The 12,762-nt window shown below is 46.0% G+C and overlaps 1 protein-coding gene across 1 annotated transcript in view; it reads right to left on the reverse strand.

The window, feature by feature from the left end:
- The window catches only part of invs (inversin), a 32,526-nt gene continuing 19,764 nt past the window's right edge, over window positions 1-12,762 (reverse strand). The window contains exons 8-18 of the mRNA XM_077013154.1: window positions 11,793-11,902; window positions 11,063-11,234; window positions 10,562-10,717; window positions 10,126-10,355; window positions 9,881-9,987; window positions 9,500-9,709; window positions 8,291-8,559; window positions 7,005-8,196; window positions 2,669-2,871; window positions 503-607; window positions 1-196 (exon numbers count right to left, since the gene is read on the reverse strand). Coding sequence (XP_076869269.1) covers window positions 81-196; window positions 503-607; window positions 2,669-2,871; window positions 7,005-8,196; window positions 8,291-8,559; window positions 9,500-9,709; window positions 9,881-9,987; window positions 10,126-10,355; window positions 10,562-10,717; window positions 11,063-11,234; window positions 11,793-11,902 — 2,870 coding nt within the window. The 3' untranslated portion in view covers window positions 1-80. The remainder of the gene's footprint in view (window positions 197-502; window positions 608-2,668; window positions 2,872-7,004; window positions 8,197-8,290; window positions 8,560-9,499; window positions 9,710-9,880; window positions 9,988-10,125; window positions 10,356-10,561; window positions 10,718-11,062; window positions 11,235-11,792; window positions 11,903-12,762) is intronic.

Consider the following 12,762-nt stretch of genomic DNA (forward strand, 5'->3'; position numbering starts at 1 on the left):
ATCATGGCAGCTCTGGTTGGGTGTGTGTGTGTGTGTGTGTGTGTGTGTGTGTGTGTGTGTGTGTGTGTGGTGAGAGTCCATCATTCCTTGCTTCTGTTGTTGCTCTGACTGCAGACACTCTGTGGACGAAGGTGATAGGAGTACTGCTTGGCCTGACTCAAAGAGTCCAGTAGGTGCACACAATCCACACCGCTCACTGAGGAAAAACACACACACACACACACACACACACAATCTGAACCCAAATTTGATTTGACCCCAAAATCAAAGCACAAGTCCATGACAAAGCAGAGGCTTGGATACGATGAGGGGGAGGAGTCTATCCTGCACTGCAAGGTGTTTATAGGACACTGACTCGCCAATCAGAATCAAGACAGGAATCAGACTGGTTGTGAGAAACATCGTAAAGCTTGTCCATTGACTTTGCCTGTGCGGTTAAGTGGTCACCCTAAGTAACAGTCTCCTGCCGTGGCGAAGTAGTATTTGTGCTGTTTGCACTCACGCTGTTTGCCACTCTTTAGTGACAGGTCCAGGAGAGGTTGGCTCTGGCTGTGTGTGTTGAGGGTGTGCACGGCTCTGAGAGAGCGCCCCCTTTTGGCCTGGGCACCTGTACAGAAGGACAGATTTACGTTCAAATAAAACACAACATAAATAAATCTCAAATAAAAGAGCTCTTGCACTTCTGCACACGGACAATGCAGAAGCTGTAGATAAAGTGAGGGTGTGGATGTGTGCATTTCTGAGCATGTCCAATTTGACTGAGAGGGAGTGTGGCGGAAGGCTGGGGATGGAGTGTGTGTGTGTGTGTGTGTCCAGTGTGACTGAGAGGGAGAGTTGTGAAGGTGCTGGGGGGTGGTGTGTGCGTGAGAAGACAGCTCGACATTCCGTCTGACAGCGCTGAACTTTTCAAAGCAGAGCGTCGGTGGGCAGGAGGGGGCGGTGTGGGCGTGGGGGAGGGGTGGGGAAGGTGGAGGGCGAAGGTGGAGGGGGGTGTCTCCACCTTGCTCAGCCATCATCACCTGTTCATGTCTGTGAAGGTCAGTTGCGTTAACTGGGTTGAAACTCTTATCTTATATGAAAGTGTGTGTGCGTGTGGAGGGGCGGTGGTGATGAGATGCGGGAATGCTGTGTGAATATCGCCTGGGCCTCTGCTCGCGTAGTTCCTCAGAATCATACTTCGGACGCAGCCTGGACCTGCTCTTATGGGAACGGAGTTATCCACTAAGCAGCCTCCGCCCGCTCCACTCAGCCAGGAGGAGCAGCTTATCTTAGGAGTAATTACACAGCGCCAGCAGCTCCCAGCCAAATACGGAGGTACGCTTCTTCCGTGTTGTCAGTCTGAGTTAAAGACGACTTGGAGCTCGAGTTAATAAAAGCCACGGCCCTCTTTCACCGCGTCTGGAACGGCCGCGCTGGGTTTTATGTGATGTGTGGATTTCAGAGGGTTCATTTCTTAGTTCGCGTGATTGTTCTAATGATTGATCGTTTATTGGGACGGTTTCTTGGCCTAGCTGAGCATGTTCACTGTTGGGGCCTGCAGTTCAGTCAAGTCCGCCACAGAGTTCTCCGCTGTTCTGTGAGCCCAAGCAAGACAAGGAAAACGATAAGACAGTCAAGGGGGAAAGTCTTGTAGCGGGAAGAGGACAGACGCAGAGGGGAAAGAAGCATAAGATGAGCTGATCCTGGTTCCGTTCAGACTGTAACAAATAATTCCCATGCACTGCTGTGTTTTCAGACTAACATAATTAACAAACTTTGCAGTTTTCTTTCATCCTCTTCTGACACCAATTTCAGATTTTAATAATTGAATCCTAACTGCAAAGAAATGCCCTTGATGGGTACAACGAAAAAAACAAAACTGATCACAAAAAGAAGGCTAAGGGCATGTAGTTAGCTAAGTTAGCTAGCCAGCTAGTTATTTGTTTTACCATAGTTCATAGAATTACGTAATTAGAAATATTCAGAGCAAGGTGTTAAATATTAGAGCCATAACTTTACTTTCAATACTTAAGTACATATGAAGGGCAATACTTTTACGTGTACTTTTACTCAAGTACGTGTTTTGTGTACTTTGTCCACTGGTCATCACAATGCGACCTTTGTTTAGAAGAACACCGCACTCGTGCAGTACAGCGCAGCGCATGTTCCTATTGATATTGTGGATTAGTTGGAGATGTTTTGATCACTAAAATGCACGGCAAACAAAAACATTAGTTAATTGTGCAAAGCAGTGATTTTTTTTTGCTAATCGTGCTGTACGTGTAAAACATTTTTGCACAGACAGCAGACGGTTGCAGTATATTCTCGTCTGCCCAACTTTCTAGCAAACACTGCCGAACCATGCTCCGGTGCACCTCTTTAAGCGGGCACACTCACACTTGCCGACCGAACAGTGCTCCGGGCACGTCAAAACTCTACAAAACTCTTACTCTCCACTACACCGGCGGTCATGTGACACCTGATTCACATCACAGTCACGTGAGTCCTCGTGGTACCAATTCATGGCCTGCTGTGAAGTGTTTGAAGGAATGTTGGCTCAATAATTCCAAACCCACCTTTGGAGCAAAGAACCAAAGAAACCTCTTATATCCAACCATTCAGAAGATCGAGTTTTGAGCATTAATTGGAACACAAACCAACGGTCAATCGGAGTGGCAGGGAGGCTCACCGTAGATCTGTTGTAGTACAGATCCTTTCCTCCCTGCTGTCTTGCTAAGAGGCGAGTGCTCTCCAGAGGTCCTCTGGTGTGAGTGAACCATTCGGATTGGTCGCTCCCACAACACCTGAATCAGAAGGGCGGTGGCCTCTGAAGGCTCCGCCCCTTTGCCCCTCTCACCCAGTACCTCCGTCAGGCGTCGCCGAACACGGAACCTGTAGGAAAAGAGCCGACTAACGAATCAAAAAGGAGAACACCTTTTAACGCTCGCTCGTGTCCACACGTACAAATGTAGAACTTTAGCGGAGCTAGATCGGTCGAGGTGAGACGTGGGCGGTCTTTGAGACGGTGCACAAGGGTCTGGCGAAGCTCCCCGAGTCTGAACCGACTCAGCCGGCTGCCCAGATGCGCTCCGAATCGGCTGTGCTGCCTGCTCCTCACCGCTCACACTTGGCAGACACAACTCACAGCATCATCACATATGGTATAGTAAGTCACTATTATAGGGTGACCAGGCATCCTCCTTTACCTGGACATGTCACATCCTACCTTATCCTGGTTCATTTGAATGAGAAGAGGGAGTGGTGAAGTAGCCTAAAATGCCCTAAAATAGCCCCCGATGTGTCGTCTTTTTCAAAATCTCAGTTCTGGTCACCCTACACTATCAAAGTCTGTGAATTAAAGACTAAACTGACAGGAAAAATGTTTTGGTCTCTCCTTTTTTTTATTCATGCTGTCATTTGTCATAATTTGCATAATTCCAAGACATGCTGAATTTAGAAACAATCATGTCTAGGTGGGCGGAGCCAGGATAGTTCTCCATTCTTGTTTGGGTTGGCTGTGGTTTCACTCTGGAACTGAGTCAAGTACTGTATATAACCCATGTCAGGAGTTATACAAGCAGTTAACAGGAAATGACATAATCATGTATGAAATGTACAGATATTTAAAACAGAATGTGTGAATTCAACTCTGTTGTAAAGATGCACATTAAAAATACAGAAGGTATTTTATAAACATTTTCATTATTAGTCTTGAAAAGCCAAACCATGCTGTGTAGACAGCTTTGTGTAAATATGCCTGTATTTGTTTAAGTCACAGAATTAATCCAACTACAAATAAACTGCTCTTTATAACCTGTTATCAAAATGAAATGAAAACTGATGTTCATTGTCCACAGTGAACTGCACCACATATAAAACAAAGGAGCACACACTTTCAGCTGTGTGTGACTCTGGCTGGTTTACCAAGTTGACCTTTGTCATTTTTTCCGCAGTTGAATGTGTGGAATTTGTAGATCTCTGAAAATGTATAGCATGCCTTTGAGTCCAATTGTGGTGAAAGGCAGTTAAGCCCCACCCACATTTTTTTGCCCCGCCTCTGCCCACTTCCTCATACTGGGATCTGAAGGTAATACAGTCAGAAATCTGGAAATGCTGATTTTAGGCTAAACCTGTTCAGTGACCACATTATAGTGACCACATTATTACATATTATTGTGGGATTAAGAGTGTATATAGTGGTATTAAGAGTGCATATAGTGGTATTAAGAGTGTATTATAGTAGTATTAAGAGTACATGTAGTGGTATTAAGAGTGTATTATAGTATATAGTGGTATTAAGAGTGTATATAGTAGTATTAAGAGTGCATATAGTGGTATTAAGAGTGCATATTGTGGTATTAAGAGTGCATATAGTGGTACTAAGAGTGCATATAGTGGTACTAAGAGTGCATATAGTGGTATTAAGTGTGCATGGTAGTGGTATTAAGAGTGTATATAGTGGTACTAAGAGTGCATAGTGGTATTAAGAGTGCATGTAGTGGTATTAAGAGTGTATATAGTGGTATTAAGAGTATTATAGTGGTATTAAGAGTGCGTATAGTGGTATTAAGAGTATTATAGTGGTATTAAGAGTGCATATAGTGGTATTAAGAGTATTATAGTGGTATTAAGAGTATTATAGTGGTATTAAGAGTGTATATTGTGGTATTAAGAGTATTATAGTGGTATTGAGTGTATTATAGTGGTATTAAGAGTGTGTATAGTGGTATTAAGAGTGCATATAGTGGTATTAAGAGTGTATTATAGTAGTATTAAGAGTGCATGTAGTGGTATTGAGTGTATTATAGTATATAGTGGTATTAAGAGGGCATATAGTGGTATTAAGAGTGTATTATAGTAGTATTAAGAGTGCATGATAGTGGTATTAAGAGTATTATAGTGGTATTAAGAGTGCATATAGTGGTATTAAGAGTATTATAGTGGTATTAAGAGTGTATTATAGTGGTATTAAGAGTGCGTATAGTGGTATTAAGAGTGCATATAGTGGTATTAAGAGTGTATTATAGTAGTATTAAGAGTGCATGTAGTGGTATTGAGTGTATTATAGTATATAGTGGTATTAAGAGGGCATATAGTGGTATTAAGAGTGTATTATAGTAGTATTAAGAGTGCATATAGTGGTATTAAGAGTGTATTATAGTAGTATTAAGAGTGTATTATAGTATTAAGAGTGCATGATAGTGGTATTAAGAGTGTATTATAGTAGTATTAAGAGTGTATTATAGTAGTATTAAGAGTAGTGGTGGGCCGTTAACGGCGTTCGTTAATTTGATACTCTTATCGGGCGATATATAAATTATCGCCGTTAATCTATTCTTAAAGTTGGGTTGGGAACTGGGTCAAAATGGGTAAGCAATCTATAATGACTTTCAACTTGATAGTTTAGCACGGCTGTATTCCTAACCAAATTGCACAGTAGGGGCGAGAACGAGTTTTCAAACCTGTGAATTACAAATTGTACGTGTGTTTACATGGATGCAGCCACGAAGTCGCCAGGTTTGCTTCATGGAAAATTCATTTTTAGGAACGTAAAGTGTTCTGGAGCAGAGCTCGGAGTGGTCGTTTTCTGCATGGTCCTAGTGCTAGATTCATCGCTATTTAAATATTTCTTTTTAACCGTTAAAACTGCAGAGGACCAAAACCGGTTTTTGAAAAAGTCCCCCCCAAATTACGTCCGTGAGGTTAAATGTACTAAATGTTGGCTTACATTTCAAATATCATGTTTAGCTGAATAAACATGTTATCAACCCCTTTTAATGTACAGTATGTAGGCTTACAAATTCATGTTTAACTGAATAAACCGTTGAACACGAGTAGCCTACATTTTATTGAGCATGTTTTTTTTCTTCAAGTATCAAAGTAGAACAGCTTCCTCAAGCAGTCATTGATGCATTTTGGAAACAGGAGATGAGCCCCTGGTCTAATGCACCCTCTGTATTAAGAAACCCTATCTCAAAAACTGACTTTTAGTCATTACTTGGGTAGCACGCATATGAGTCATTTTAATATAGATTAATCTAGATTAAAAAAATTAATCTATGCCCACCCCTAATTAAGTGTGTATTATAGTAGTATTAAGAGTGTATATAGTAGTATTAAGAGTGTATTATAGTAGTATTACCAGGGTATCTGCACATTTTTAAATCTCAAATTCAATGACTTTTAAGACCTTTTTAATACCTCTCACAAGAAAAAATAATACTATTACTGGGGATGCAGGTGTGTTCCACATCGGGGGGGGGGGGGGGACGGAACGAAAATTGTTGACGTTGTTGAGGCCGTATACTCCAACGCTAGGAATCTAGCACTAGGACCCTGGAGCGGTTATTTTCTGCATTAGCGCTAGATTCGGCAAAGTTCGCATCGCGCCAGAACAACTGAACAACACACACTTATAATAATTTAATGCCTCCCCTCATAAAATTCCAGACATTTTAAGACATTTTTAGGCCTTGAATATGGAAAACTAAATTTAAGACATTTTAAGACTTTTTAAGGACCCGTGGGTACCCTGAGTATTACGAGTGTATTATAGTAGTATTAAGAGTGTATATAGTAGTATTACGAGTGTATTATAGTAGTATTAAGAGTGTATATAGTAGTATTACGAGTGTATTATAGTAGTATTACGAGTGTATTATAGTAGTATTAAGAGTGTATATAGTAGTATTACGAGTGTATTATAGTAGTATTAAGAGTGTATATAGTAGTATTACGAGTGTATTATAGTAGTATTAAGAGTGTATATAGTAGTATTAAGAGTGTATTATAGTAGTATTAAGAGTGTATATAGTAGTATTACGAGTGTATTATAGTAGTATTAAGAGTGTATATAGTAGTATTACGAGTGTATTATAGTAGTATTAAGAGTGTATATAGTTGTATTACGAGTGTATTATAGTAGTATTAAGAGTGTATATAGTAGTATTAAGAGTGTATTATAGTAGTATTAAGAGTGTATTATAGTAGTATTAAGAGTGTATATAGTGATGTGCCGTTCCAACCTCTTCCATGCGCTCTGGATTCTCCGTGCTGCTTCGTCCTCCTGGTCCTTTCTGCGGACACACTTCCTCCTCTGCTTCCTCTCCTCTTCCTCTCCCTTCGTTTTCTGGACGTCTTTCCGCCCCGTCTCCGTGCTGGCTCCCGGGCGCCTCTCCGTCTTTCTCTCCATCACCCTCCACCCTTCCGTCACGCTCACGGCTCGTTTCTCCATATCTCCCCCTACGTCCTTCTTCACTCTGGACGGCTTCGCCCCGTCCCTCTCGCTCCGCCTGTCCCGCGGTCCGCTCCCGTCCCTCTCGCTCCGCCTGTCCCGCGGTCCGCTCCCGTCCCTCTCGCTCCGCCTGTCCCGCGGTCCGCTCCCGTCCCTCTCGCTCCGCCTGTCCCGCGGTCCGCTCCCGTCCCTCTCGCTCCGCCTGTCCCGCGGTCCGCTCTCGTCCCTCTCGCTCCGCCTGTCCCGCGGTCCGCTCCCGTCCCTCTCGCTCCGCCTGTCCCGCGGTCCGCTCCCGTCCCTCTCGCTCCGCCTGTCCCGCGGTCCGCTCTCGTCCCTCTCGCTCCGCCTGTCCCGCGGTCCGCTCCCGTCCCTCTCGCTCCGCCTGTCCCGCGGTCCGCTCCCGTCCCTCTCGCTCCGCCTGTCCCGCGGTCCGCTCCCGTCCCTCTCGCTCCGCCTGTCCCGCGGTCCGCTCCCGTCCCTCTCGCTCCGCCTGTCCCGCGGTCCGCTCCCGTCCCTCTCGCTCCGCCTGTCCCGCGGTCCGCTCTCGTCCCTCTCGCTCCGCCTGTCCCGCGGTCCGCTCCCGTCCCTCTCGCTCCGCCTGTCCCGCGGTCCGCTCCCGTCCCTCTCGCTCCGCCTGTCCCGCGGTCCGCTCTCGTCCCTCTCGCTCCGCCTGTCCCGCGGTCCGCTCCCGTCGCCGGGTCCAGCCGGAGGTGCTTCCGCGTGGGCCGTCGGCGCGTCCCTCGAGTGGGTCCCCGCGGTCCTTGGGCGAGACTGGGCCGCGGGCCTGGGAGTCGTCGGTGCGAGACACGGGGCGGTCTCCACAGCTCCCCCTGCTGGCTGGAGCCTCGTGAGTGCTGGGCTGGCACCACCCAGCCTGCTGGACCCCACGTGTGATCTGCACTCCGCCCCTGGCACATGCCCCTTGTCTGCATGGTGCCTGGGGCTCAGAGAGGAGTCCAGTGTTTCAGTCTCCCTCCTGTGCTCTGGATTAAAATGGCTTAATTTTAATCATTCAACTCATTATACAATTATGCACTAACGGTCTCGCATATGCAATAAGAGATCTGTTCTACATACCTTGATGTTTAGACTTTTTGTGTGTTCTGCTCTGTGATTGGCTATGATGTGCTTTGGATGGTTTTCTAAATTTGTGACATTTAGGCGGAGGGTCAGTAAGATCTCCGCCATGCCCCGTGTCTGCTGACGGCAGCCTCTCGTCCCTTGCTTGCACCAGTATGATCTGCTTTTGGGAATCCACTGCAGCCAATGAGAGCTGTTGCCTGGAATCCACTTCAGCCAATGAGAGCTGTTGCTTTGCCTCACGCCTGCGTTCCTCCTCCCTCTTCCTACAAAGAGATATCCAGATCAACATCCAGACATCTTCTGCTGAAATACACATACCTCACCCATACCAGGACCCTACACTAAACCTCGGCCTTGAACCCTTCCATTTACCACAACCATAGGTCATTTTTCTACATAAAAGCGGTTATCCAAGCCATAATGCAACTGATTAGTAATGGTAACGGTTACAGTAACCGAACAGAGCGCACACACGTGTTTATATGCGTATTCCATGGCCGGCTTTCACAACCCCAGTGACTAGCACCGCTGCTAACAAAATGCAGTAAATGAGAAATTCTTGAACAAGCCGACAAGACTTTGCTAAGGTGTGTGTGTTTGTGTGCGTGCGCAAAGATTACATTTTAAAGCATGTGCACGTGTACGTGTTCATTCATCCTGTCGGCTGACAGATTCTAAATGTCACATGGAGCAACAGCTTAGCACAGCGCAATTAACAGGAGGGAGAATCTCCCGCTGTCTGTCTCTCTCTCCATCTCCGTCTTCCCTCTCTCTCTGCATTTTCTTCTCTTCTCATTTCCTCTGTCCATGTCTCTTTCTCTCTGCTTTCTTTCTCTTGGTCGGTCCGTCTCTCTCTCTCTCTCTATTGGCAGCAAGAAATTGATGGTGATGTTTAATCATACAGCATGTCAGACAGGCGGGTGAATGAGCACGGGGCTAGCAAATATTCACAATCCAATATTCACATGTACACACCGCATTCATCACCCTCCTCGCTTAACTCACTTACAAGCGGAAATGTAGCTCAGAAGCCGCGTCACGCCCGCTCAGAGCCAGGCTGATCCGCCCACAGGAATTTCAGAGTGCGTGTCACTGTGAGCACGTCTGAATGAGTGTGAATGTGTGTCAGTGTGAGAGTGCGTGTGAGTCAGTGTGTGTGTGTGTGTGTGTGTGTGTGTGTGTGTGTGTGTGTGTGTGGCTCACTTGGCGGCGTCCTTGCGGAGCTGCTCGTGTTTCATCAGGAGGTTCTTGCGCTCTCTGAAGGCCCGGCGGACCCGGTAGCCCTTGTAGAGAGCCTGGATGGTGCAGGCGGCGATGTCCTGGATGGCAGCGATGGACAAGGCGCCGTGTTCCAACAGGAACTGGGTCACCTCCTGGTGTTCTCCCAGCAGGGCGTAGTCCAGAGGGGTGTACCTACACACACACACACACACACACACACACACACACACACACACACACACACACACACACACACACACACACACACACACACGCAGAATTACGTACACACACATTTCTTATTCATTATGAGCAGTGTGTGTCTGTGTGTGTGTGTGTGTGTGTGTGTGTGTGTGGGGTTACCTTTCTTCTGTATGCTCCATATGGTTGGGAAAAGCTCCACAACCCAAGAGCAGTTTCACAGCATCCAGATAGCCATTATTACATGACCAGTGGAGAGCAGTCCTCCCCTTAACACACACACACACACACACACACACACACACACACACACAATCATCATCGGCTGGCTATAAATCTACCTTAGCAACCTCAGGCACACTAGACCAGGCCGGGCTGCTGTGTGTGGGCCCGACCCGGCGTCCTACCTCCTTGTCCTGGATGTTCGGGTCCGCTTGGTGCTGGATGAGTAGGGCCATGCAGTTGATGTAGCCGGCGTAGGCGGCGCAGTGCAAGGGAGTCCGGCCCGCCTGGTCCTGCAGGTTCGGACCGAGCCCGTTCTCCATCAGCACCTCACACACCTCCGCGTTCCCGCCCAACGCAGCCCAGTGCAGGGCAGAGTGACCGTCCACGTCTGCTAGATCCACACGTGCACCACCTGAACACACACGCAAACGTATACAGACGTGAAGGTACACACACACACACACACACACACACACACACACACACACACACACACACACACACACACAGACAGAGATATACAAACATAGTCACACCCAGACAGATTACATCTACTGTAAATGTTTATCTGGTGTCTGAAGCACACACACACACACACACACACACACAGGTACACACCTTTGATGAGTGTGAGAATGACATCCCGGTGTCCCATCTCGCAGGCACGGAAGAGGGGAGTGTGCTTCATCACGTCCAGGGGATCCACCATGGCTCTCTGCTCCAGCAGCAGACTCACAGTGGACACATGACCAGAGAGGGCAGCCGCATGGAGCGCTAGATACACATACACACACACACACACACACACGCATACACACACAAACGCACAAAAAAAGAGAACTTATATCTATTTGAATCCATTATCCCAGATAATTAGCATGTGTAATGAATATATATTTTCTGCTGAATATATAAGATGATGAACATATTACCATATATTCAATGAGAAGTTAAACCACCTGATTAAATGAAAAATGTAACCATAATTCTAATTTTTAATGGCACTAACAATGTGAGGCAGGAAACCAGTGAAGAACACATACATATCTACATGTATATAGACATGGAAACACCCTGGCCCCCTCATACGTGTGTGTGTGTGTGTGTGTCCCCTCCCACCAGTTCCTCCGTATTTGTCCGCCATGTTGATGTCCAGTTCCCCCTTCAGCTGCAGCATGGTCCTGATGACATCATCACTACCCTTCCCAGCAGCCCACATAAACGCTGTCCTGCCCTCCAGGTCAGGCTCATCGCGGACCGACGGGTGCTTCAGGAACACGGCCACAGTGTCCTGACACACATACACGCACACACTTCTAATTCAATTCACATTTTTTTGTGTGGCGCTTTTTAAAATGTGTCATGCCAAAGCATCTTTCTGTGCATGGGATCTTCATCCTGGACCCTAATAAACAAGCCAAAGTGAAAAACTCCTTGAGAACAAGAGGAAGAAACCTTGAGAGAACCCAGAAGGAGAACCATCCTCCTCTGCTCCACACCGAATGGCAAACAAATAACACATAACAAATTTCCTGTGTTATTAAATTTAACTTGGTAAAACTTGAAAACGAAATAAGAAATATTTACCAGAGGTATAGAGATTATTCAGTGAGAACCAGTCAAGAGTTGGTCACACAGTAAACATCTAAACACAGTCTAGCAGGAGAGCCAATGGCAGTGGTGATGGGCTCTTCAGTAAAGTGTCCGTGGTACTCAGGATCAGTTTTTGATCTCTTCAGGACACACACACACACCACTTGACATGCTTCAAATATTCACACACACACACACACACACACACACACACACACACACACACACACACACACACACAGGGAGTGCGTCTTACAGCATAGTTACTCTGAGTGCCATAGTGCAGTGGTGTGGCCCCCTGGCTGTCTGATGGGATCGTGCCCGACTTGTTCCTCTCCAGCAACAGATGAGCGATCCTCGCATGGCCTGCACACATAGTGATTCCGTCAATCAACACAGCACAAACAGCCATTCCACCAATCAGCACAGCACTCACAAAACATTCCATGATTCCCGAGCAAAATTGACAACAGGACAGATAATGACAGCAAACTGGAATCATATATAAATCAGCTTGTGTTTTTTTGTAGTGATTTATTTGCTAGGAAATTAAAGTGCAACAGAGAATGTTGCTGCTGTGATCAAAACCTCTCCAGATGTACAGTGGGTATGGAAAGTATTCAGACCCCTTTAAAATATTCACTCTTTGTTTTACTGCAGCCATATGCTAAGATCAAGCTATTTAATTATTTTAATTTTATTTCTCATTAATGTACAGTCAGCACCCCACCTTGACAGAAAAAACAGAAATATAGAAATATTAGCAAATTTATTAAAAAAGAACTACCACAAAGTCAACTATCACTGCAGCCCTCCACCAGTTGGGGCTTTGAAATCCCGAATAGTTTGCAAAAAAACTCATGAAGGACTCCCAGACTATGAGAAATACGATTCTCTGGTCTGATGAGATGAAGACTGAACTTTTTGGCGTTAATTCTAAGCGGTATGTATGGAGAAAACCAGGCACTGTTCATCACCTGCCCAACACAATCCCTACAGTGAAACATGGTGGTGGCAGTATCATGCTCATGTCTTTCAGCTGCATGGACAGGATGACTGGTTGTAATTGAAGGAAAGATGAAAGTACAGAGATACTCTGGACCTCAGACTGGGCCAAAGGTTCACCAACAAGACAATGACCATAAGCACACAGCTAAAATAACAAAAGAGTGACTTCGGAACAACTCTGTGACTATTCTTGACTGGCCCAGCCAGATCCCTGACCT

This window comes from Brachyhypopomus gauderio, chromosome 7 (assembly GCF_052324685.1).
Source record: "Brachyhypopomus gauderio isolate BG-103 chromosome 7, BGAUD_0.2, whole genome shotgun sequence".
Lineage (NCBI taxonomy): Eukaryota > Metazoa > Chordata > Actinopteri > Gymnotiformes > Hypopomidae > Brachyhypopomus > Brachyhypopomus gauderio.